Source organism: Solanum dulcamara, chromosome 4 (genome assembly GCF_947179165.1).
Source record: "Solanum dulcamara chromosome 4, daSolDulc1.2, whole genome shotgun sequence".
In the NCBI taxonomy this organism is placed as follows: Eukaryota; Viridiplantae; Streptophyta; class Magnoliopsida; order Solanales; family Solanaceae; genus Solanum; species Solanum dulcamara.
The window spans coordinates 31,327,501-31,354,500 of NC_077240.1; the positions used below are offsets into that span (position 1 = coordinate 31,327,501).

General features: G+C 33.3%; 1 protein-coding gene across 1 annotated transcript; it reads left to right on the top strand.

Moving 5' to 3' along the window:
• The first annotated feature begins 24,409 nt into the window (after window positions 1–24,409).
• Window positions 24,410–25,396, top strand: LOC129884172 (uncharacterized). The gene is made up of 2 exons (XM_055958515.1): window positions 24,410–24,704; window positions 24,855–25,396. The coding sequence occupies exons 1-2, from the start codon at window positions 24,410–24,412 to the stop codon at window positions 25,394–25,396; spliced, it is 837 nt and encodes a 278-aa protein (XP_055814490.1).
• Window positions 25,397–27,000: the final 1,604 nt, after the last annotated feature.

Genomic DNA, 27,000 nt, shown 5'->3' on the forward strand with positions numbered 1-27,000 from the left:
TATCACTAATTCCTATTGTCTTCACTTCATTTAATTGAGCAACAATATTTATTTGTCATGTATTAGTTCTAACATTAATTGTTTAGTTTAACCTAATTAAATTCCTCGAAGAGAAGCCATTTTTTTTATGATCGATTGTTTTTATTTAAATGATTTATATACTAAGTCTATATTTATTGTAAATTATCTTGAATGTTTTAAAACTTATATTTTCTCAAAATTATTTAATACTTTGATTATTGTTAAAATGCATTTTCCCAAAGTTAGTCAAATAAATTTTAAATCATCGGACAACCGCATGTTAGCGGCTATTTTAAGTGCTAAAACCTTCTTAAAATAGTAATATGAACCTCGTACCCTTTTCTCTAAATTTCTAAGATTTAAATCTGTTACGGTCTTTTAAATTAAGTTTTCTTAATTTTTTTTAAAAAATTAAGTGGCGACTCCTCTTTCACTAAAATTAATTTTTTCTTATAAAGATGAAATTAATTTTAAACTCCTGTCCATTTTTTGACATAACAATTAGTCTTAATGTTCCCGCAATATTCATTCACATGAACATTAGGCCTAATTTGTTAGACCGATTCCAGTGCTTATAATAGGAGTTTTCATCAACACTGCTAGTTTTAATAATAGCAATTGACTTCTCAGTGTAAAGTGCAATATCAAGATCTAAAACTCATAGATGGAATTTGATTTATTTGCACCAGTCTGAGCAGTTAAGACCATTAAAGGTTTTAAAAGAGCCAGAGTGCGAATGAAGAGCAACTGCAGCAAATATGATATACTCATTTGTTAATACTTTGAGTTATGAGTTTAAACATATTATAAGGTTCAAAAAAAGTTTATATACTCTTAGTTGTACATTGATGTCCTCTTTTGGGCAAAACATCAAAATACGACTTTAGACATAATGATGCTTAAATGTGAATTTAGCGTTATTCGATAATTTTTAATATATCAATTAATAATATTTATTATCTTTGAATAAATAAATAAAATTAAGGATACTTCTAAATTATCTCCTTAATGTTAAATGGTTATATGAACAAACAATCAACCTTTGGTGATTCATAAATGTCTTATAACCAAAAATTTTAATTTACCCACAAGTGTTATATCAGTTATAACCATCAAAATTAATGGGTAATTGAAATATAAGTTTAATCATTACTTCAAAATTATTTATTCATAAAAATTCGACCTCTTTGGAGATTAATAAATCTCATATATTTAATTTCAAGGAAGATCTAAAATGATAATTTTCAGTGACTTTTAGTTACTACATTACAATGATAAACATATAACATGATTACAATGTGAAAGAAAAACTTTATACTTTGATATTACTACTTATTGTTAGCCAGACACTTAATTAATGTCACTATATATTTTTCTTTATATACTTTGAGCCCACATAATGAATTCACAAAATTTAAAATAAAATAAAATTTTCAGAATGCTTACATATGGTAACATTAAAAAGTATAATCCTAATTTGATTCTAATTAAATAATCACTTCACTACTAAATATTTTCATCATTAAGATAACAATTAAGAAGCTTTCACTAGTTAGCAGTAAATAATTCATCACCGTTTTTCAACAAAGAAATCATTAATCTTAATAAAAAATCATTAGTTCCTGAATCTATGCTCTGATACCACATCTCGGGATTTATCGAAACATAGATTGTAAAACATAGAGAATCTAACATGAAATTCTATCAATAATTCAGGGTCATAGAACTATATTATTTTCACATAAATCTATTAATATAGTAATTCAGTCAAAAAATATATCTAAATCAGCTATAGAATTTTGACTTGAATTGAGCGAACATATTTTCTTTTTTCTTGTCAAAATATGTCTCTTTTTTCTCCTTTACTTTACTGATTTATTTCAAAATAGCATTGATGAAAATTACGTATTCTTCAGTTTTTAAAGACAAAGTGAGGACGAGTTACTTTAATCCACTCGCCATCAAAATCGATGGGGAGCTATAACTAAAATATAACTTCCCATCTCCCCACTGTCCATGAAAATAGATGGGGAGTTATAACCAAAATATAACTTTCCATATTTATTCAATTAGAATTAGCCAATAAATAATTATTAAACTAATATAAAGTGTATCCACGTGGTCATATTTTATTTAAAAATAGATAGAGAATATATAATATATTTATGATTCATGTATAGTTTATGTATAATATGTGTATAATCATATATGATTATTGTATACCCTACTTATACTGGCCACTTAGGCTTATATTTTTGCATGTCTTGTGAAAATCACTAAATTTTACGACAGATTGAAAAAATAGTGAATTTGATCAATTATTTTGGTATTTCTTTGGAATATTTATATAGATATGATATATTAAGAAAATATTTACCATCTATAGAAATAACATTTTTTCACTACACACTTATAATACATTTATAATATAGTTTTAATACATATTACAGAGAAAAAATTATAAAACACATATAATACAAGTTTTATTCATGGATAATACATTTATCACATACTTTAATACACTTATAATACATTGTGTCAATTTCATACCAAACAAATACAATATATTATAAAAGACTTATAATACATTAATATTGCATGCATAATTCACTTTTAGTACGTAACAAATTAATCATAGTATTGTAATGTATTGCTATAGATGGTAATAAATAAAAAGTATCGTTAAAATCAGTATTATTTATTAAAAAATACTCATTCAAGTAATTTTTTCTATTTATTTTTGGGGCAATTTCAAATATATACAATAAACTAATTAGTTTACAACAAATATAGTCATATTTTATTTACATAAAAAATAGCCAAAAATTATAAAAAATATATATAGTGACTATACAATATAGTTTGTCAAAAGTTATAGAAAGTATACACTGACTATATAATATAGATTACTTATACATAAGTTATATACTGAATATACATTATAATATATTCTATACATGAAATATACACTGAGTATATATGAATATACACTAAATATACATTAATATATATCGAATGACTATTTTTAATAATTAAAATGATCGAATCGCCATCTAATGTAATTATCTCTTTCTTTTTCCAATTGGGCCCAACAAATGACCCTTCATTAAACCAACAACTAGAAATGACATCGGTTAACCACTTTAGGAGTGCAGTTTAAAAAATAATCATTATTTGGATATTTAAAATTTAATTACTCTAAATGTAGCCAACAATAATTTATTTTTCTTCTTTGCATCAATTATATAATCGACATGTTTCATCCTAATTTAGCCAAAATTCATTTTCGTTTCTCATAAATTAGATATAAACATTTTATATCTACGTTGACATGCTTCATATAGTTACAAAGAGAGAAAAAATCAAAAGTAGAAAATGCTAAATTGCTAAAAATCAAAATTAGAGATTTTTTTCTTATTGGAGATCACACCAAGTTAATCACAATACAAATTTCAGGACACAATAAATTTTGATCAGTTAATTTTTGTTTGTGAATATAAATTTATTAATAGTTATCATTCTTTTTAAATTAAGGTGCTATTGGGATAATTTTATATTAGTATCATCTCGAGATCTTTTCGAAATCTAAGAAGATGAAAAAATAAAGAAAAGAAGAAAAAGGAATGAGGAAAAACCTTCAAAGAGAAATGAAAGGATTTTTTAAGCATTTTCCCAAGCAATCTAAAATTAATCTATCTGATTAAAATCAACTATATTACAAATGCTAATTTTATTTTAAATAACAGCTCGAAAAGTGATAACTGGTGCACTTAATGTCATACTTGCATTCTCCAATTGAATCGTCCGCAATTTCCAACGACTCATTCACACAAATACCCCTATTTTTAGGGTGATCTTTAATTTTTATTTTTATTTTTATTTTAAAGTTTTAAATTAAAAAAATAGCTAAAAATATCCCTACATTGAAAAAACATAATTAAAAATACAACGCAAAAAAAATAAAAATACAAGACATAAGTTCAGTTAAAGTAATGCCAAAGATATAAGTTTAACAACACAAGTTATGCCTCAGGGCATAACTCCAATAGATTAAGTTATGCCTCAGGGTAAGAGAAATTATGCATGGACAAATGAAATTAAGCTCAAGGCAATCCGATAGAAAGTTAGTTATTCAAATTATGCTACAAGACATAAGTTATGTCTTAAGACAAAAGGCTTACCGAGCGAATAAAAAATTATGCTTAAAACAAAATATTATCTAAAAAGTTTTATTTGTGAAATTAGTTGTGCCCAACAATTTAGATCATAATTAAGAATATTTTAACCAACACATTTTAATGAAATGAACAGTAAATTAAATACTACTCCCATTTATTTTTAGGGACAGTCCGTGCATAAACTTGATTTCCAACATGGCCCAAACTCAAAACGGCTTAACGAAACGCTTCAGTTTTGTATAAAACATGAGGAAAATGTCATATCGAATTTAGTTTTTGAATTATTCAAAAACTTATCAGATTTGGCCTATTAACTATACATTTACAGATTTTAATTTTTTAACTATATACGTACCAGTTTTAGTCATTTAAGTATTCAAAAGTTTATCGGATTTAGTCTTTGTCTATTTTTTATACAAATAGCTTAGGTTTATATTTTTTTTTGGTAACTAATAGTTTTTATTAATCACCAAGAGATATTTACATAATCATAACAAACTACATCACAGTTTGTTATCCAACAAGAGAAAAAACTCGAACTAAGACCTCGGAGATACAACTAACGTCAGAAGAGGAAAATTGTTGTAGTCGAGTACTAATCACCAGAGGGGCTCTCAAACTGCACATATATGCTATTTCCTTAGTTATTTCTTCATAGTTTCTTCTTTTTCCTTCAAATGTTCTCTGATTTCTTTCCATCCATACTGCATAAGAGCACTCAGCATATATCAATTTGAAGAGCTGCGCATTATGAGACTTCCCTTTAGAGTGTTTCAGAGTCCATTACAAATGCATATCTCATGTATCAGCTTGAAAGAGTGACCATTTAATCCAGGTAAGGAGTCTCTTCCAAATAGCTCTAGTAAATTCACATTGAGTAAACAAATGATCTCTATTCTCCAGATCTTGCTGACAGAGTTTACATTGTTGGTTGACAGCCATTCCCTAGGAGGTTAATCTATCTGTAGTTGGGAGTTGGTTCTGCAGCAAGATCCATATTGTAACAATAGCCTTTGGTCTTGCATTGTTGTTAAACATCATACTTTTCAAGAGGACTATTGGTTTGTTACCCAGCAAGTTCACATAAAAGTTAGCAATAGTTGGTAAGGCTCTTTGAATATGTATCTGTTCTAATTTCACTCGAGCAGCAAGTATCTTCCTAACCATCCATGAAGCTTGTTGAGGTATAGGAACACTAAATACAGTGTGGGATTTTATATAATAAGAATGGATCCATCTGATCCATAACTTATCAGTTTTATGAGCAAGATCCCAGCAGGTCTTAGCAATAGCAGCTTGATTCCACAGTTGTATGTTGATAAGCCTCATTCCTCCAACAGATTTGGGTAAGCACATCCTCTCCCATGCTATCAGTGCCCTCTTAGTGATGGTGTTGGTACCTGACCAAATAAAGCTCCTACAATAAGCCTCAATGAGTTTAAGGACTTTTGTAGGTATAATAAATAGTTGGGACCAGTAAGCTTGGATTTCAAAGAGAACTGATTGAACTAATTCCATTCTTCCTGCATAGGAGAGCTTCTTGGCAGTCCAGGAGGTAATTCGAGCTACAATTTTATTCACTAGGGGTGTCCATTGCATAATAGATAACTTTTTAGTGGATAAAGGAACGCCAAGATATTTGAAAGGGAATTCCCCATAGCTAAACTGGAACTGCTGCAGTATGGCCTCCTTCATCTGATTAGTGACTCCACCAAAATAAATGGAACTCTTACTCATATTTTCTTGTAGTCCAGAAGCTAGAGAGAACTTTTGAAAACCTTGATATATGGCCCTGATTGATTGTTGATCCCCTCTACAGAACAAGAGTAAATCATCTGCAAAGCAAATATGATTTATTCTCAATCTTGCACATTTAGGATGAAACTTAAATCTTCTGTTTTCTTTAACTTCATCTAGGCATCTGCTCAAGTACTCCATAGATATAGCAAATAGATAAGGGGAGATGGGGTCTCCCTGTCTAAGCCCTCTTGCAGCATTAAAAGGAGGAGTGGGTTCTCCATTAACCAAAATTGTATAGTTCACAGTGTGCAAATATTCAAGGATCCAGTCAATGAATTTCTTTGGGAAACAGAGATTTTCTAGCACTTGTTTCAAGAATGACCATTCCATAGAATCATAAGCCTTTTGCAGGTCTATTTTGATCATACACCTTGGAGAGATGTGTTTCCTAGAGTAAGCTTTAACAATCTCATTTGCTAGGATGATGTTATCTGCAATTTTCCTTCCTGGGATAAATCCCGATTGTGCTTCACTGATAATGTAAGTCATAATTCTCTGCATTCTGGTAGCTAGCACTTTAGCAATGATTTTGTATAAAATGGTGCAGCAAGCTATAGGCCTATACTCTTTAATATTTATTGGGCTAGAAGTTTTTGGGATTAGAGTGACCATAGTGCAATTGACTGGTCTATAGAGTTTTTCCAGACATAAAGAATTCTTTGATGAATATCAGTATCTCATCTTTGGTGATGCTCCAAGTCTTCTTATAAAAATAGGCATTGTATTTATCTACTCCAGGTGATTTATCATCCCCAATAGAAGCTAATGCATTCCAGATTTCTTCATCTGTAATATCTCTGCATAATTCAGCTCCTTGTTCATAGGTGATTGTGGTTCCTCTCCTCATAGTCTTCTTATCAACTGCCTATAGTTCTGTACTACTAGTTCCCATGAGAGTTTTATAGAACTGTGTGACTTCCTCCTTAATAGTTGTTGGTGTGTTGAGTCTTATTCCATTAAGTGAAGTGAGTTCTAGCATCATTTTCTTATTAGTTCTCTCCTTGATCATTGCTGAAAAATACTTGTTATTATTATCTCCAAGTTGTATCCATTTAGCTCTAGATTTTTGTCTGAGGACACTTTGTTCCACTAGGTTCCATTTCGCAATATTCATCAGTGCTTGTCTTTCTTTGCTAAGTAGTTCATCTGTGCATTATTGACTAATCTTCTCCTGTGTTTGGATTAGTTTAAGTCTAGCTTCAGTTATTCTAGTGGAGATGTTTTGGAATTCCTCCTTGTTTAAAGTCTTCAAGATCTTCTTTAGGACTCTCAACTTTGCCCAAATATTTGTCATTTTTCCTGGTGCTAGTTGTTTGTCCCATACTTCTGTTACTTTTTCCATGAACTTGCTATGATCTACCCAGATATTGAGGAATCTGAATGGGGGTTTGACTATCCACTAGTTGTCCTTAATTTTGATTAGCATAGGAGAATGATCAGAGATATATGGTATTCATATTTTGTAACCACATGACACCAATGCATCATCCAATCTGGGTTGCCAAATATTCTGTTAATTCTCTGCAGATTCTATCAGTACCCATCTATTTATTTGACCAAGTATAATAATCTCCATTCCAAGGTAGTTCATTAAGATCTAAATTATGAAGACACTTGGTGAAGTCTTGAGTTTCAGCTGAGGATACTGGGGCACCATATAATCTACCATTTGGATACATCACTGTATTAAAGTCTCCAGCTATAATTCAAGGTCTATAAACCCCTTATTCAATTTGTGCTAATTCTATCCAGAGTTCTTTTCTCTTCTCATTAGTGTTAAAAGCATATATAATAGTGGCAATGCAAGATACAATACCAGTGGTATTATTGATCATGCAATGGATTGATTGAGTAGTAGTTCTACTATGAGTCACTTGATAATGGTTTGTATCCCATATCAGCCATATCCTTCCATTCTCAGCACATTGGTAGTTATTAAGAGACTGCCATCCAGGATTGATATTTGCAATAGTCTTAGGAGCTTTGTGAATCTTGACTCTAGTTTCCACTAAAGCAGCTAGTTTAATACCTTTCTTCCTTGATAGATTTTTAGTTCCTTTCGCTTATACCTCTTATTTAGTCCTCTTACATTCCAGATGAGCCAACTCATTAGATACTGTGTGGTTGTTCTCCTTTATTAGGAGGTGCTTGAACATATTCACTAAGCCTTCTTGAAGTGTTTCCCCATGGATTCTGCTTTGGCCACGCTCCCAGAAGTGGGAAATCAGCTAAGGTAAGTTCAGGGCTATATACTACTTCTTCATTCTGATTTCTGCTTGTGGAGCTTTGAGGAACTTCAGTTATTCTTCTCTCAGAATTTGCATACACCTGAACCATTTTTACTTTTTCACCCTGGAAGGTCTTATCTTCTACTTGTTTTTGCACTGAAGTTTCTTTTATTCTTGGAGCAGGTTCCCTGATCACACTTGTAGGTTTCCATTCTTGTTCAACTTTTCTAGTGCCTTGCTTCTTCTTGAGTTGGAAGGCTTGTTGCTGCATTGTTTGGCTTGGGCATACATGTCCAACCATTGAGCATTTAGGGCAGAACTTAGGTTTCCAATCATATAGAACCTCCTACTCAAACACTTTCTCATGAGGATCCATAACAACAATCTTATCAGGCTGTGGTTGAGTAACATTCACTTCAATCAACATTCGAGCATAGGAGATCCTTGTTTGTTTAGCAGTACATTCATCAGCATACATTGGAACTCCTATGACACTAGCTATTCTACTTAATGAGCCTTTACCCTAGCAAGACGTAGGAAGCTTTGGGAATTTCACCTAGAGAGGAATTGTTGTAGGGAATTCCTTACTGAAGTCAAAATCCACAATCCATAGTTTAAGTATTATAGGTCTATTATTAATGGTATAAGGTCCTGAGTATAAGATTTCATTCATATCTTCAATTGATTGAAATCTAATCACATAGTACCCTTCTTCATGGTAATAGAGCTGAGGTGTTGCAACATTGGACCAGAATTGAGTAATGTATCTTGTTAAAGCATTATAACCCGGTACATCCCCTATGAAATAAGCTATTAAGGTTGTGCTCCATTTTTTGACTTCATGATTTACCTCCTCTTTGTCTAGATAAACTATTAGTTTCTCATTCAGCATATGAGGAGGGATATATTCAAGCGATAATCCATTTGCTGCAGCTCGATTGTTGATAAATAGACTAGTCCACATTCGTTCCTCTACTACTACTGCATTTTTGCCAGATTTAGGAGCTTCTGTAGCCGGATCTACTAGTTCTTCAGTAGTTGACACCTCAGATCTGGGATTTGTCGGCATTACTGTGCGAGGTGTTTAGGGGGTATTACTCATGCCTAATTTCTTCGAAGCCATATCTGAAGAATTTTGTGTAACTCTTTTCTCTACTGCTTCCGTATCTGGATCTGGGGTGTGACTGCCAATTCTTGTGTCATCTAATTGAACTCAAGCTCTCACCGAACTCCCAACATTAGCGATTGGTATTTTTTTTGGTCTTCCTCTTCCTCTTCCGTTTCGGCGTCCTCTTCCTCGAGCTCTATCCATATCTTCACCGGCGCTTGTAATACTCACAGTCGCCGATGGCCAGAGAGAGAGAGTTTTATGCTTTTTTTTAGTTGAACTCTTCGTGAAGTTGAATCTTTAACCCATTTTTAGTTGTTTTTCTATCCTTGCTATGTTTTATTCAAATTACTCTTATGAAAAGAATATAACCTCAACGATTCAAAATAAAATTAATGAGGAAAAATGATCCTAATTTTATTCAATGTAGGATAAAATGAAACATATAATTGTTGCTGATGACATGAATGTGCTATGTTCCCTTCTTTAGCGGTTAACGGTTCATAATTAGCGTAATTTTTTTTAATTTTATTTTTCAGACAAAAGAAAAATAAAAGATTTGATCTTATTACTCAAATTTCTCTTCGTAAAATAAAATGAACAGAATAATAAAATCAATCTAGAATTAAAAAAATTTGCAAATCTACCATTTTGTAATTTTCAACTTCTGAAAAATTAAATAAATTCCCCTCAATAAAGTCGTTGGAATACAAAATTTGGAACCAAAACATGTGAGAAAAGAACTTTTAATTTTATCCTCATTGCAAAAAAATATTTTTATTAAATATAAATAAATCTCTCCCCACATCTAACAGGTAATATTTTTTTTCTTTTGATAGTAAATTTTAGCATATTAAAGTCATTAGTAGCAATAATATATTTTATTTTATCTAATAAAATTATGACTTATATTTTTTTTTCCGTGAATTTTATTTTGAATCGTTGAAGTTAAGGTTATTTTCATAAGAGTAATTTTGAAGAAAAATAGTGGGAAGCGGAAAAAAAACTGAAAAGGCTCAAACCCGCCTTTGTTTTACTCTCTATTCTCTATATTTGGAGAGTAAAATAGAGAATAGGCACTCCAACCACTCTCTATTTTATACTCTATACTCCATATATAAAGAGTTGAATAGTAGTTCTCCAAATCACACTCTGTATTGCACTCTTTGAATATTTTTTTATTATTATATTTTGGAGAACTACTATTCACACTCTCTATTTCACTCTTTGAATATTTTTTTATTATTATATTACCTTTCTACTTTCTATTATACAATATTTGTAATTAACATATTATAAATTGTATAATGTCATTAATTAAAGGGCAAAAAACTTAATTGGATAAAATAAGCACCTAAATTACCACTATATAACAATAGTTTTAGTTTTCACCAACATGACAATAGTTTTTTTACAAACAAGGAAATAAAATTTTAAAAAAATACAGCCCACGATTTGGAAGTTCATGGTATCCTCATCCCTTAAATTCCTCCTCTTTCGTTATTTACTTTCCACAATTATCTCAAGTATTTGTTAATTCTTTCTCTCCCATGAACTAAAAAGATGGTGCTCTAATCAAAATTAAACTCTCTATTTTCTCTTTTCTGAAAATCAATTCAATGGAAGATATGAACAATGTTTCAATTTTAATTCATTAAGATGGAATATGGGATGCAAAAGATATCAATTATGGTATATGGTTCGATTCATGATGATTTTTTATTATATTTTTGATTTAGTTTCTTTTAATTACAAAAATAATATTTTTCATTTTACTTTTGCCGTTTTTTTTTCTTTTTTGGTTCATGCACAATTTTAGGGGTAGTTTATTTATGATATTTTTTTTGGTTCAAATGCACAGATTTTGAGGTAGTCTGTTTATGGTATTACTTTTTTTCTTATTTTTTGCCCCTTTTTTTTGGTTACTACTCAATTTTAGAGGTAGTTTATTTATGACATTATTATTTTCTTTTCTTTTTTTGGTTTAAATGCACAGATTTCGAGATAGTTTATTTATGATATAACTCTTTTTCTACTTTTTTTGTTTCATGCGCTTAATTTTGGGGATTTCATAAAATTTGTATTACTTTTTAGCTTTTTCAAAATCATTAAACTTCTGTTGCTTCTATCTTGGTGAAAACTTAAAGTACTTTATCAAATTTAAGTTATAATTTCTACATCAAAATTTGTATAATAGGTGTGTATATATATATATATATATATATATATTTACCAATCATTATATCAGTTATTATTAATACGATATATGTATTGTGTTAAATATACATATACATCAAAAACTCACCAAAAAAATTATTTATATTTATTATTAAAACGTAGCTTGAATAAACACCGAATCAATTTTCACCTAAATTAGCTTTAAATTACATAGAATTAATATGTGATTTATGCCATTAGATTTCACATACAATTGAACCTTATTTTCACCAACCATATAATTTACAAAGACACATATCAACTTTATACCAATCATTTTACCTATTATATTTATCAATTTTATATCAACCATTTTATCTATTAATATTTATCAATTTCATACCAACCATTATACCATATATCTTAGTTTAAACACACCTGCACGTAAATTTCAATATTACATCAACATTTTACTAAAAATATACATTTACATTCAATAAAGAAAATTAGCTTTAGTAAAAATTGAATCAATTTTCACCTAAATTAAGTTAAAATTTCCATATTATAATTAATTGGTATAAAAAATCAATTCAAATGTTAAGGCACTATTATTAAATCACAAAAACACTCATTTATCACCATTCACAAATAATACTACAAGTCAACATACCATATTATGTTCAACTGCGAAAAAAATTAACTAAATAAGAAAATTTAAAATTCAACAAGTTTAATCATCAGGTGAAAATTTGGTGCAAGTCTTGGTGTAGTACACTACAGGTAACTCTGCATCTCTTGAATTTTACCTTATTAAATCTCTTCTTATTGGTGGTCATCCTGGTTTCCTTCTTGCATTTGGTGGTACAACCATCTTTTCCAAAACATGCGATGTAAAATACCAATTGCTATATATCATAATCAAGCCAAAAAAAATAATCAACGGTCATATATCATAATCAAATAAAAAAAATCATTTGCTATAAATTATAATATAATCAAATCAAAAATAGATCATTTTTTAAAAATCACATAAATATCAAATGGCATGTACCATAATCAAACCACAAAAATAAACTGTTTAATTTTTTTTTATAATATAATCAAATCAATGTATAACTTAACTTTATGAAAGTAAAAAATACCAATGTATGAACAACTATCTTTGAAAAATTAAATTTAAAAATAAATCAGATTGTATACCAAAAGAAGAAGAAAAAAAATAAGACTACCAACAACTCAACCAAATGACAAACAAAAAAGAATAAATATATACCAAATTAGTAACCAAAGTTTTATATCAACTTACACAACAAAAAATCAATATGAATATTCATAACTTAAACAATTGATTAAAACAAATTAGGTTGTATACCAAAAGAAGAATTCTTTTTGTACAAACTCAAATTTCAAAATCATTATGCCGATCAATAACTTAACAATTTGATACAACCAATAAAGGCAGTATATTGAAATGTAACAAATTTTTTATACTAGCTTAAACCGCAAGAATCCAAAATGTATATTGACAATTTAGAATAAAAGAAAATGTTATATACCAAAATAAGCATAAAAAATTAGTAACAAAAATTTTATACCAACTTAGACAACATAAAAAAAAATACCAATACCTCAAACAAATGGTATAAACAAAAAAGCACAATATATATCAAATTAGTAATCAAAGTTTTATGCCAACTTACACAGCAAAACACCAATATGCATATCCACAACTTAATCTGTAAAGTAGCAAATACACTATATAACTTAACTTTATGAAAGCAAAAAATACCAATGTATCAACAACTATTTTTGAAAAATCAAATTTAGTGGAAAAAAAAATTGAGAATGGTGAAAACTTCAATAACTCAACAATGGAGAAATTATATATTTCACTTAGAAACTACACAAACAATCTGTAAAAAAAGAGAAATCAACAATGTAGAAATCAATTTTTTCACTTTGAAATTATAGAATCAACTTGTAAAGAGAGAGAGAGAGATATTTCTTTACAAAAGTAAATGATATAATTACATGGAGGTAAATACGGTAACATTACTAGTAGTGGGTGGAGAGAGAAAAATATCAAAAAAAAATATTTGATTGAGGGATACATTCATAGGCTTATATTATTGAATCTATAATTAAAGAGAGAGAAACGTATAAAAATGTATTTCTAATTAGGAATTCAAAAAGACAATAATTATTAATTTCTTAAAAATTGGGACATAATCAATAAATACAACAACAACAACAATTCAGTAAAATCCCACAACGTGGGGTCTGGGGAGGATAAAGTGTACGCAGACCTTACTCCTACCAAGGTAGGACGGCTGTTTTCGAAAGACCCTCGGCTTAAAAAAGCATAAAAAGAGGTTAGATAAGGCTAAGAAGTTCAAAGCAATATGAATAGTGGTTTTGAGTGGGATGTTTGGAGCTTGTATTGAATAGTGTTGTAGTAGTTGCAGTGTATAGGGATGGTGGTTGTTGTAGTTGCTACGGCTGTGCTAATCGGAGGTTAATTGGAAGTTCGGATAGGGTGAGTTATAGGGGAAATGCTGCCCGATTTTCATTAACTTCTTAATTAATTGATACACTAGTCGAGAAGTGTGAATGAGGAAGTAATTCCTATAGGTAATTGATTGTAGGTTTAGAAGCTGGAAAGTCGAAGGTTATTCATAATCGTGTTACTTTCGTGTTAAATAGGTTCAAGGGGTAACGAAGCAAGCTCGGTTACGGTTGATCCATAAAAGGTATGTAAAGCTATCCCTCTTTTCTTTTGGCATGTCTCAGATATAAGTGATATGTGATATGAGCTTTGGGGATAATTCCATTCATAAGCTTCGTGTATGATTCATGACTCTTATTCACTTTTGAATGTTAAGACTCTTAAAGTAGTTAAGCTACTACCCCCGAGCCTTCTATAAGTTGAGTAGTATTTGGATGTATAAGCTCTACTCCTAAGGACTTTACGATGACAAATGTCACTGATTCCATAAGCTATTTAGCATTATCTTGATACATGTCTATGATTCCTGAGGCTCCACTCGATATGATCCCTAATGACAATTAGAGGGTACTTGAGACGATTACTACCCTGATCTTCAAGTGATGGTTCACTTGATTACTCTATTGAGTCTCAGATGATGATTTAATTTGCATATGGTTACGCACTACTCTGCTCGTGCATACGGTAACACATCTTTCACCGAGTCCCATAATGGGCTGGGTACGGTATAAGTGTACACTATTCTATTCACTGAGCCCCTCGCTAGAGGGCCGGGTACGATATGATATAAGTATATGGTGATATAGTTATGGCACCGAATCCCATAATGGGCTGGGTACGGTATAAGTGTACACTACTCTAATCACCGAGCCCCTCGCTAGAGGGTCGGGTATGGTATATATATACATATGATGATATCATGATATATAACTGTAACACCGAGTCCCAAAATAGGCTGAGTACGATATATGATAATGAGATGCATGACTTCATTTCATAAGATGCAGGTACAGTGATTTGTTAAATGTTATACTTGTCTCCTGCATCCTTATTTCATATGTAATCTCCTTTGTGGTATTTTATGCTTTATATACTCAGTACGTATTTTGTGCTGACCCCCTCTCTTCGGAGGGCTGCGTTTCATGCCCGCAGTTACAGACACACGTTTTGGGGATCCGCCAGCTTAGGACTTTCCACTCAGCTATTTTGGAGTGCTCCATTGTATCGGAGCCTAGACTATTGGTATTGATCTTTTGATGTATACATTCATTTATTCAGGGGTACATCGGCGGCCCTATCCCGCCATATGATACCGTTGACATCCTTAGAGGTTTGTAGACATATGTGTGTGGGATGTATGTAAGTTTTGTTCAACTGTGTCTATACGATGTATTGTGAATGTCAATATGCAATGGCAGCCTTGTCGGCTTGCGTGTCCTTTCATGATATGCTTAGTGGTGACTCCTCAAGGGACAAATGAAAGGGCTATATGTATATGAAAATGTTATGACCCATTGGGGTTCTTATATATGTTATCACATTGTTCGTAGTTTGGTTTGACTACAGCTGATAGGTATGTATATGGGGGTCCAGGTCGGATCCTAGTCACGGCCTACGGGGTTGGGTTGTGATAGAAGTGGTATCAGAGCAGTTCATCCTCGAAGTGTCTACAGACCGTATCTAGTAGAGGCTTGTTTATCGGTGTGTTGTGCACCACATCTATAAACAGGAGGCTACAAGACATTTAGGATGTTATCTTTCTTCCATATCTAAGATCGTGTGATAGAGCCGAGCTATAGGAAATGAGATTCCTTATACTAACCTTAGATTACAGCTGAAGAACGACATTGACAAAAGGAATTGACTGATGATATTGGCTGCTCCACAGTACACAGAGTAAGTAATGATGCGAAAGAGGTATGTTGGATGGTAAGAATAATGAAATATAATTGAGATGTAAAGTTAAAAATAGAAATGAAAAGTAGATAGGGCAGTGTAACAGGTGCAGTTCGAGTTGGACATACGAGGTAAGTCCATCCTTTTTACACTGTTGTTGATATTGGGTGCCCTGTGTGGCTGTGATATGAGATGATATATATATATATATATCATCTCATATCATAGCCACACAGGGCGCCCAATATATATATATATATATATATATATTGGCCCTTTGAGGCATTGCTACTATTTTCTACGTGCAAGTTTGAGATAGTAAGAAATACAGAGGAAACTCTGTCCAAATTTTCTCAAAAAAAGAAGAGAGAATGAGATATAAGTTCATAATATGTCTTGGAAGTTGATACCGATAGGGTAAATTTATTAGGTTGGACTAAAGCTGTAAGAGATACCCTCCATGTCATCGGTAAGGGGCACCATTTTTACTTAGGGAGTTTTATTTTGGAAAAAGCCTAAATGAGCAGCAAAGTTCAGAATTCATTTGAACGAACCAAGAATTTTCCAGCTGTATTTTTGCCTTAGAAAAAGCTCACATTGAAGGGCAAAATGTCCAGTGATTGAGTTTCACTTTTATTTAAAAGTACAAAAACCCTCAACCATTAGTTGTGAACTAGATAATTTGTTCACGACTCAAAAATAAACTTAGAGGAAAACCATGTGAGTCAAGCACTAAGAAGTATTGTGGTGCTTATTAGATTTTAGTTCCCTTCTGGTGATTGTTGAAGAAAGTTTCATGATAACATTTTATTAGTTTTTCACCAACTAATTGGAGATGAAATTTATGGAAGGAAAACAAACTTATGGCTATTTAGGATTGTGTATTTCATATGTGGTTGATGAAATGCTACGATGATTCGAAAGGGCTTGTAATACTAAGAGATGATTTAGAAGAGGCTGGCAAATCTTGATAGGGTGTCATAGTAAGGTGCTGACTGAATTGATAAGTAGTGATAACAACCTATGAGATATGAAGGATAAGACTGACTAGGAAGGGTAAAAGGTTAAGTACGCTTACTTCACCGAGTGTAATTGCCCCATAGTAGGAATCATGAAAAAGGTTAAGAAGCATTATACTATGGGATTGAATGCAAATGGGATATAATGTGAATATAATGAGGATCATTATGGAAATAAGAAAAGCCCAGTGAGAAAGTGGCCAAAGATATGACATGATCTGTGTGACTAGAATATAAAGGTAAGTGTGAAATGGAAAAGCGAGCTATGGAACAAATAAGAAAGACATAGACAGGAGAAATGATAAGGAAATTCTAATAGAAGCACCCAAGTTAGACGTAATTAATTGAATACGAGTATGGAATAAAAGGGGAATATATAGTTATGGACTGAAAGGTGTGGTACGACGACATGGTGATAATGTAAGATCATTACTGAGGCGAACTTGGTATGTTGTTGAGTAAGTTAGAAGCCTGTGTTGGGTACACAATAAGGGTAGAAAGGCATAAGGCAGAAGGAGGTATAATTATCATCTGGTATGTGTGCATAACCTAGAAGCAGAGGTACCAACTCTTCAGTCAGTGCCAGGAGTCAATGAATATCCAGATGTATTCCCAGATGAACTCCCAGGTCTTCCTCCAGAATGGGGGATAAAGTTCACTATAGATGTGTTACTAGATACTTAGCCTATATCTATTCCTCCCTACGGAATGGCACCCGTAGAGCTGAAAGAGTTGAAAGAATAAATGCAGGATTTACTAGAAAAGGGCTTCATTAGGCCTAATATATCACCTTGGGGAGCACCAGTACTATTTGTGAAAGAGAAAAATGGGTTGCTGCGGATGTGTATTAATTATAGGCAGCTAAATAAGGTAATAATAAAGAATAGATATCCTCTCCCCAAGATTGATGGTTTATTTGACCAGTTATAGGGTCTAAGTGTTTCTCGAAGATAGACCTGCGGCCAGGCTATCATGAGGTACGGGTAAAGGAAGCAGATATTCTAAAAAAATTGCGTTCAGAACCCGATACGGACATTATGAGTTTAGAGTAATGTCTTTTGGGCTGACTAATGCTCCCGTAGTGTTTATGGACCTAATGAACCGGGTGTTCAAGCTATTCCTAGATCTGTTCGTGATTGTATTTAGGATGATATTCTGGTATATTCCCAATTGGAGAAGGAGCATGTAAATCATTATAGGACGATACTCGGGGTGCTCCAACCCCAGAGGTTGTACGCTAAGTTCTCTGATTATGAATTCTGGTTGACTTTAGTAGCACTCTTGGGCATATCGTTAGAACTGATGATATTCGAGTAGATACACAAAAAATTAAGGCCGTAAAGACTTGGCCTAGACCTACGACACCTACTGAGTTATAGTTTCCTGGGGCTAGCAAGATACTACAAAAAATTCGTAGAGAAGTTTGTTTCTATTTCGGCGCCTTTAACAAAGTTAACTCAAAAGGCGGCTAAGTCCCAATGGACCGATGTTTGTGAACGAAGCTTTCAGTGGCTGAAAGACAAGTTAACTACGACCCCTGTTCTAGCTCTTCCTAAAGGACCAAATGGCTACGTTATTTATCGTGATACTTCCAGCATTGGCCTAGGTTGTGTACTGTTGCAACATGGTAGAGTCATAGCATATACCTCCCGGCAGCTCAAGAAGCACGAAAGGAATTACTCTACTCATGATTCGGAGTTAGAAGCAGTAATTCATGCTTTGAAAATATGGAGACATTATCTGTATGGCGTACATGTTGATATCTATACAGACCACAAAGGTCTCCAATACATCTTCAAGGAAAAGGAATTGAATTTACGGCAAAGAAAGTGGTTAGAGTTGTTGAAAAATTATGATGTTGAAATCCTATACCACCCAAGGAAAGCAAATGTGATAGCAGATGCACTCATTAGTAAGTCTATGGGTAGCTTGGCAGAGGTACAACCAGAACAGAAAAAAAAGGGAAGATAGTCTATGAGATTTGCCAGTAGCTAACCTTGTAGTCGTTTGGCTGACTCAGATAATGGTGAAGTTTCTGTTCGAGAAACTGCTGAATCCTCTATCATAGGAGAAGTAAAGCAACGCCAATACGAGGAACTTGTTCTAGCACAGTACAGGGATGTAACCTTCAAAAGGAAAAGACCCTATTCGAGGTCACACCTGACGGAGTGCTGAGGTATAGAAGCAGGTTATGGGTACCAAAGATTGCAGGGCTATGACAATAGGTTATGGTAGAGGCACACTATGCCGGTTATTCTATTTATCCAGGGTCAACAAAGATGTATCATGACCTCAGATATTTATATTGGTGGGATGGCATAAAAAAGGGTATAGTAGAGTTCGTAGCCCAGTGCCTGAATTGCCAACAGGTCAAGATGGAGCATTAGAAGCCTAGTGAACTATTACAGGAGATGGAAATCCCAACTTGAAAATGGAAAGCAATTAATATGGACTTCATTATAAGCTTACCTCACACCCTACGGAAGTATGATTTTATATGGGTTAGTGTAGATAGGCTGACAAAATCAGCCCATTTCCTTCTAGTTAGGACTACATATTCAACCGAGGACTATGCGAGGTTATATATATTTCACGGGATTCCCATATCTATTATCTCAGACAGAGAAGCTTAATTTACAACTAACTTCTGGAGATCATTCCAAAAGGGATTGGGAACACAAGTGAATCTTAGTACAATATTTCACCCTAAGGATGATGGACAGGCCGAGCGCACTATTCAGACACTAGAAGACATGTTGTGGGCCTGCATTATTGACTTCAGAAGTAGCTGGGGTGATTATTTGTCATTTATCGAGTTTGCCTATAATAATAGCTATCATTCTATCATCCAGATGGCACCGTATGAGGCTTTATATGGCAGGAAGTGTAGGTCACCTATTGGTTGGTTTGACATTGGGGAAAAAAAGCCTAATAGGCCCAGACATGGTTCAGCAAGCTGTGGATAAAGTGAAGTTCATTCAGGAGAAACTATTAGATACCAGAGTCTACAGAAGTCATACGCACATAACTGATGTCGACACTTAGAGTTTGAAGTTGGGGATTGGGTATTCATGAAAGCGTCACCGATGAAAGATGTAATGAGATTCGGCAAGAAAGGAAAACTTGGCCTGAGGTACATGGGCCCTTATCAGGTTGTATGTAGGGTAGGCAAGACTACCTATGAATTGGACCTACCATCTGATTTGGAAGTAGTACATCCAATTTTTCATGTGTCAATGCTCTGCAAATATATAGGCGATCCTCCTAGAATATTTTTCATGGATGAGGTCCACGTGATGGAGGAGTTATCCTATGAGGAGAAACCTATCGCCATCTTGGATCGGCGGATTAGAAGGCTGCGAACTAAGGACATGGCTTCCGTCAAGGTATTGTGGCAAAATAAAAATAGAGAAGAAATGACCTGGGAAGCCAAAAAAGAGATGAAACATAAATATCCGTACTTGTTCCCTATGTCTACGGGTAGTCTAAACTCCTAAATTGATTGTATTGGCTAATAAGAGGCCTATTGATGACAACCATTACAGAGAAGTTGTCATGTGATCCATGTTATCTATGAAGTACTATGTGAGTAGTGATGGTTGGAAATAGGTTTGGAAGGATTTGAAAGGAGTTGAAGGCCAAATAATAAGTCATGGTTGGATCTGTCGGATCTGTCCTTTCTTTCAGATCTGTCCTATCCTGACTTTCTCGCTCTCATTATTCATATTTTTATATTATTTTCGGTATGCGTGGTTCTATCTGACTTTTATCTTATCTCCTTATTTTTCCTCTCTTGTTCTTCTCTCTTAAGCCAAGGGTCTTTCGGAAATAACTGCCCTACCTTTCAAGGTGGGGGTTAGGTCTGCGTACACTCTATCCTCCCTAGACCCTACATGGTGGGATTATACTGGGCATATTTTTATTGTGGTTGGATGTCTTACATCATTAAGCTACTTGAGTACATGTCAAGCTTGAGTAGCAAAGATCACGTAGGTTCTCAAGGCGAGACTAGATTACGAACCTACGAAAAAGAGTAAGTACGTGATGCACCTACTTCGCATGAGTAGGTCAAATCTAAAACCATCTTAATCAATGTGTGTGAATATTAATCAACAACACGCATCAACTCAAACATATATCATTTTGAGTATGGACATAAGCGACTGGATGCTCAACTTTTATTTCAACTGACATACAATAATCATTAAATGATTGAGATGTAAATTCACCAGCATTATCAAGATGAATTGTCTTTATTGCATAATCTGGAAATTGTGCTCTTAATCTTATAATTTGAGCTAACAGTCTCGCAAAAGCCATGTTGCAAGTTGATAATAAGCACACATGTGACCATCTTGTAGATGCATCTATCAAGATCATATAATATTTAAATGGTCCACATGAAGGGTGAATTGGCCCACATATATCACCCTGTATACATTCTAAAACGCAGGAGATTCAATCCCAACCTTAGTTGCTGATGGTTTGATAATCAGTTTTCCTTGGGAACAAGCAACACAAGAGAATTCCTTAGATTGAAGAATTTTCTGATTCTTCAAAGTGTGTCCATGTGAATTCTCAATAATTCTGCGCATCATATTATAACCGGGATGGCCCAACCGGTTATGCCAAATGATAAAATCATTAGAATCAGTAAACTTTTTGTTTACAATGGCATGTGATTCAACAGTACCAATATTTGTATGGTACAACCGAGAAGAAAGTGCAGGTAATTTTTCATGCATAATTTTCTTCTTCATATTTATTGTAGTAATATAAAGGTATTCAATCTTTCCTTCATTTGCAGTCTCAATATGATAGCCATTTTGGCGAATAACCTTGAAACTTAACAAGTTTCTTTGAGACTTACTACAATATAATGCATTATCAATTACCAATATCGTTCCTCCAGGTAGTAATAAAGCTGATTTTCCAGAGCCTTCAATCAATTTTGTACTACCAGATATTGTATTGACATAGGCCTTTTTCATAATCAAATGACAGAAATATTTCTTTTTTTTTAATATCGTATGAGTTGTGGCACTATCCAAAAGGCACATATCTCCATTATTCATTTTGAATCCAATTGAAGACTGAGAAATTTATTTATCTTCATAAAATAAAAATGCATTATAAGAAATAAAATAAGTAACAATATTGCTAGAAAAACATAAGTCCCTTATTTTTCTTAAAAGTTAAATTATGGTAATTTAGAATTTAAAAAATTATATGATTCAATTATGATGAATGTTACAATAATTTAGTTTATGAAATTATATTGTAATAAATTTGTAACACATAAAAATGATTGATAATATGAACCTAACGTACCAAATTATTAGAATAAGAATTAACAAACTGAGGTGTGACACGTTAATAATAAATATAATTTTATATAAATTAATAATTTACTAGTGAATTAGTTTAATGAACTTAGAATTCAAAATATTTATGGCAAAATATACTTATTAACCTTAAATAAATATTATACATAAGTATTAAAAATAAATATAAAATAAATAAAATTATAAAACATTAATATAATATTATTCATCATGTATAGATAATTTGTTTATTGGCAAAAATAATATAATCATTATATAATATTAATCAACAAGAATAAACAATTAGTATAATGACATTAAATAAAGCGAATATTATTTTTTAGTAACAATATGATATTAAGATTAAATAATAGCACACCAATAGTAATTAATTACAACATTGTAAAATAGCATAATGTAATATATTATAAACTAACTAACTTGACAATTGTATAAAGAAAGAATAGCAAGAAAATATATAAACAAAGTATTAATATAGAGAGAGTAGTAGAAATTTTCTTCTTCTTTTTTTTTAAAAAAAAAATACATAAACGTAAAAACACGATAATTCAAAGTGCATAAAAATGACAACATATTGAAAAATATGAAATTAAACATCAATTAAGATCCTTAAAAAAATCTTCAACCTCCAAATGAGTAATATCATTGAGGTCAATCAGAATAAACTTTTTTCTCTCTCTCTCTCTAACCACCGGCGATTGTGAGCACTACAAGCGCCGGTGAAGACATGGCTAGAGCTCGAGGAAGAGGATGCGGAAATGGTAGAGGTAGAGGAAGACCTAAAAAAGTACCGAGTGCAAATGTTGGGTGCTCGGTGGGAGTTCGTGTTCAACTAGATGACACTGGAATGGGCATTCAAACCCCAGATCCAGATAAGAATGCAGTAGAGCAAAGAGTTACACAAAACTCTTCAGGTATGGCTTCGAAGAAATTAGACATGAGTAATACCCCTCAAACACATGTAACAGTAATGCCGGCAAGTCCCAGATCTGAGGGCTCAGCTAATGAAGTACCAGTAGATCCAGCTACAAAAATCCCTAAATCTGGTGAAAATGCAGTAGTAGTAGAGGAACGAACATGGACGAGTCTATTTACCAAAAATCGAGCTGCAGCAAATGGATTATCACTAGATTATATCCCTCCTCAAATGCTGAATGGGAAACCAATAGTCCATCTGGACAAAGATGAGGTAAATCAGGAAATCAAAAAATGGAGCACTGCCTTAATAGCCTATTTCATAGGTGATGTACCGGGTTATAATGCTTTAACAAGATACATTACTCAGTTCTGCTCCAATGTGGCAACACCTCAGCTCTATTACCATGAAGAAGGGTACTATGTGATTAGATTTCGATTGACCGAAGATATGAATGAAATCTTCTACTCAGGGCCTTATACCATTAATAATAGACCTATAATTCTTAAACTATGGACTGTGGATTTTGATTTCAGTAAGGAATTCCCTACAACAATTCCTCTCTGGGTGAAATTTTCAAAACTTCCATTGTGTTGCTGGGGGAAAGGCTCATTGAGTAGAATAGCTAGTGTCATTGGAGTCCCAATATATGCTGATGAATGTACTGCTAAACAAACAAGGATCTCTTATGCTCGAATGTTGATTGAAGTGAATGTTACTCAACCACTGCCTGATAAGATTGCTGTTATGGACCCTCAGGAGAAAGTGTTTGAGCAGGAGGTTCTATATGATTGGAAACCTAAGTTCTGCCCTAAATGCTCAATGGTTGGACATGTATGCCAAACAATGCAACAACAAACCTTTCAACTCCAGAAAAAGCAAGGCACTAGAAAAGTTGAACAAAAATGGAAACCTACAAGTGTGATCAGAGAACCTGCTCCAGAAATAAAAGAAGCTTCAGTGCCGAAACAAGTAGAGGATAAGCCCTCCCAAGGTGCAAAAGGAAAAATGGTTCAGGTGGACACAAATTCAGAGAGAAGAATAACTGAAGTTCCTCAAAGCTCCACCAGCAGAATTCAGAATGGAGAAGTAATATATAGCCCTGAACTGAACTTGACTAATTTCCCACTTTTGGAATCTTGGCCAAAGAAGAATGCATGGGGAAATACTTCCAGAAGGCTCAGTGAATATGATCAAGCACCTCCTGATAAAGGAGAACAACCACACAGTACCTAATGAGTTGGCTCATATGGAATGTAAGAGGACTAAATAAGAGGCATAAGCAGAAGGAACTTAAAATCTATTTATGGAAGAAAGGTATTAAACTAGCTGCTTTAGTGGAAACTAGAGTCAAGATTCACAAAGCACCTAAGACTATTGCAAATATCAATCCTGGATGGCAATCTCTCAATAACTATCAATGTGCTGAGAATGGAAGGATATGGCTAATGTGGGATACAAACCATTATCAAGTTACTCACAGTAGAACTACTGCTCAATCAATCCATTGCATGATCAATAATAGCATTGGTACTGTATCTTGTTTTGCTACTATTATATATGCTTTTAACACAAATGAGAAGAGGAAAGAACTCTGGACAGAATTAGCATAAATTGAACAAGGGATTGATAGACCTTGGATTATAGCTGGAGACTTTAATGCTGTATTGTATCCAAAAGATAGATTACATGGTGCACCAGTATCCTCAGCTGCAACTCAAGCCTTCACCAAGTGTCTTCATGATTTACATCTCAATGAACTACCTTGGAAAGGAGATTACTATACTTGGTCAAATAAACAGATGGGTACTGATAGAATCTATAGCAGAATTGAAAGGATATTTGGCAATTCAGACTGGATGATGCATTGGGGCCATGTGGTTACACAATATGAAGTACCATACATCTCTGATCACTCTCCTATGCTAATCAAAATTGAGGACAACCAGTGGACAGTCAAGCCTCCATTCAGATTCTTCAATATTTGGGCAGATCATAGCAAGTTCATGGAAAAAGTAACAGAAGTATGGCACAAGCAACTAGTACCAGGGAAAATGGCAAATATTTGGGCAAAATTGAAAGCCCTACAGAAGATCTTAAAAACTTTAAACAAGGAGGAATTCCAAAACATCTCCACTAGAATAACTAAAGCTAGACTTGAACTAATCCAAATACAGAAGCAGATTAATCAACAATGCACAGATGAACTTCTTAGCAAATAAAGGCAAGCACTGATGAATATTGAGAAATGGAACCTAGTGGAAGAAAGTGCACTCAGACAAAAATCTAGAGCTAAATGGATAAAGCTTGGAGACAACAATAACAAGTATTTTTCAGCAATGATCAAGGAGAGAACGAATAAGAAAATGATGCTAGAACTCACTTCGCTCAATGGAATAAGCCTCAAAACACCAGCAGCTATTAAGGAGGAAGTCACTCAGTTCTATAAAGCTCTCATGGGATCTAGCAGTACAGAATTACAAGCTGTTGATAAGAAGACTATGAGGAGAGGAGCTACACTCACTTATGAACAAGGAGCTGAACTATGTAGAGAAATTACAGATGAAGAAATCTGGAATGCATTAGCTTCTATTGGGGATGATAAATCACCTGGAGTAGATGGATACAATGCCTATTTTTATAAGAAGACTTGGAGCATCACCAAAGATGAGATACTGATAGCCATCAAAGAGTTCTTTATTTCTGGAAAACTCTATCGACCAGTCAATTGCACTATGGTCACTCTAATCCCAAAAATTGCTAGTCCAATAAATATTAAAGAGTATAGGCCTATAGCTTGCTGCACCATTTTATACAAAATCATTGCTAAAGTGCTAGCTACCAGATTGCAGAAGATTATGACATATATTATCAGTGAAGCACAATCAGGTTTTATTCCAGGAAGGAAACTTGCAGATAACATCATCCTAGCAAATGAGCTTGTTAAAGCTTATTCTAGGAAACACATCTCTCCAAGGTGTATGATCAAAATAGACCTGCAAAAAGCTTATGATTCTGTGGAATGGGCATTCTTGGAATAAATGCTAGAAAATCTCTGCTTCCCTAGGAAATTCATTGACTGGATACTTGAGTGTTTGCACACTGTGAACTATACAATTTTGATAAATGGAGAACCCACTCCTCCTTTTAATGCTGCAAGAGGACTTAGACAGGGGGACCCCATCTCCCCTTATCTATTTGCTATATCTATGGAGTACTTGAGCAGATGCCTAGATGAAGTCAAAGACAATGGAAGATTCAAGTTTCATCCTAAATGTGCAAAATTGAGAATAAAGCATCTATGTTTTGCAGATGACTTACTCTTGTTCTGCAGAGGGGATCAGCACTCAATAGGGACCATATATCAATGTTTCCACAAGTTCTCCCTAGTTTCTGGACTGCAAGCAAATATGAATAAGAGTTCCATTTATTTTGGTGGAATCACTGATCAGATGAAGGAGACCATACTGCATCAGTTCCAGTTTAACTATGGGGAGTTCCCTTTCAAGTATCTTGGTATTCCTTTATCCACTAAAAAGTTATCTCTTATGCAATGGACACCTCTAGTGAATAAAATTGTAGCTCGAATTACCTCCTGGACTGCCAAGAAACTTTCGTATGCAGGAAGAATGCAATTAGTTCAATCAGTTCTCTTTGGAATCCAAGCTCACTGGTCCCAATTATTTATTATACCTACAAAAGTCCTTAAACTCATTGAGGCTTATTGTAGGAGCTTCATATGGTCAGGTACCAACACCATCACAAAGAGAGCACTGATAGCATGGGAGAAGATGTGCTTACCTAAGTCTGCTGGAGGAATGTGGCT

Bases quoted from the DNA above. Each gene is read 5' to 3' on its own strand.
- LOC129884172 (XM_055958515.1), top strand. From the start codon at position 24,410: ATGAGTTGGCTCATATGGAATGTAAGAGGACTAAATAAGAGGCATAAG. The intron at 24,705-24,854 runs GTACTGTATCTT...TGTATCCAAAAG, and splicing joins CATGATCAATAATAGCATTG to ATAGATTACATGGTGCACCA.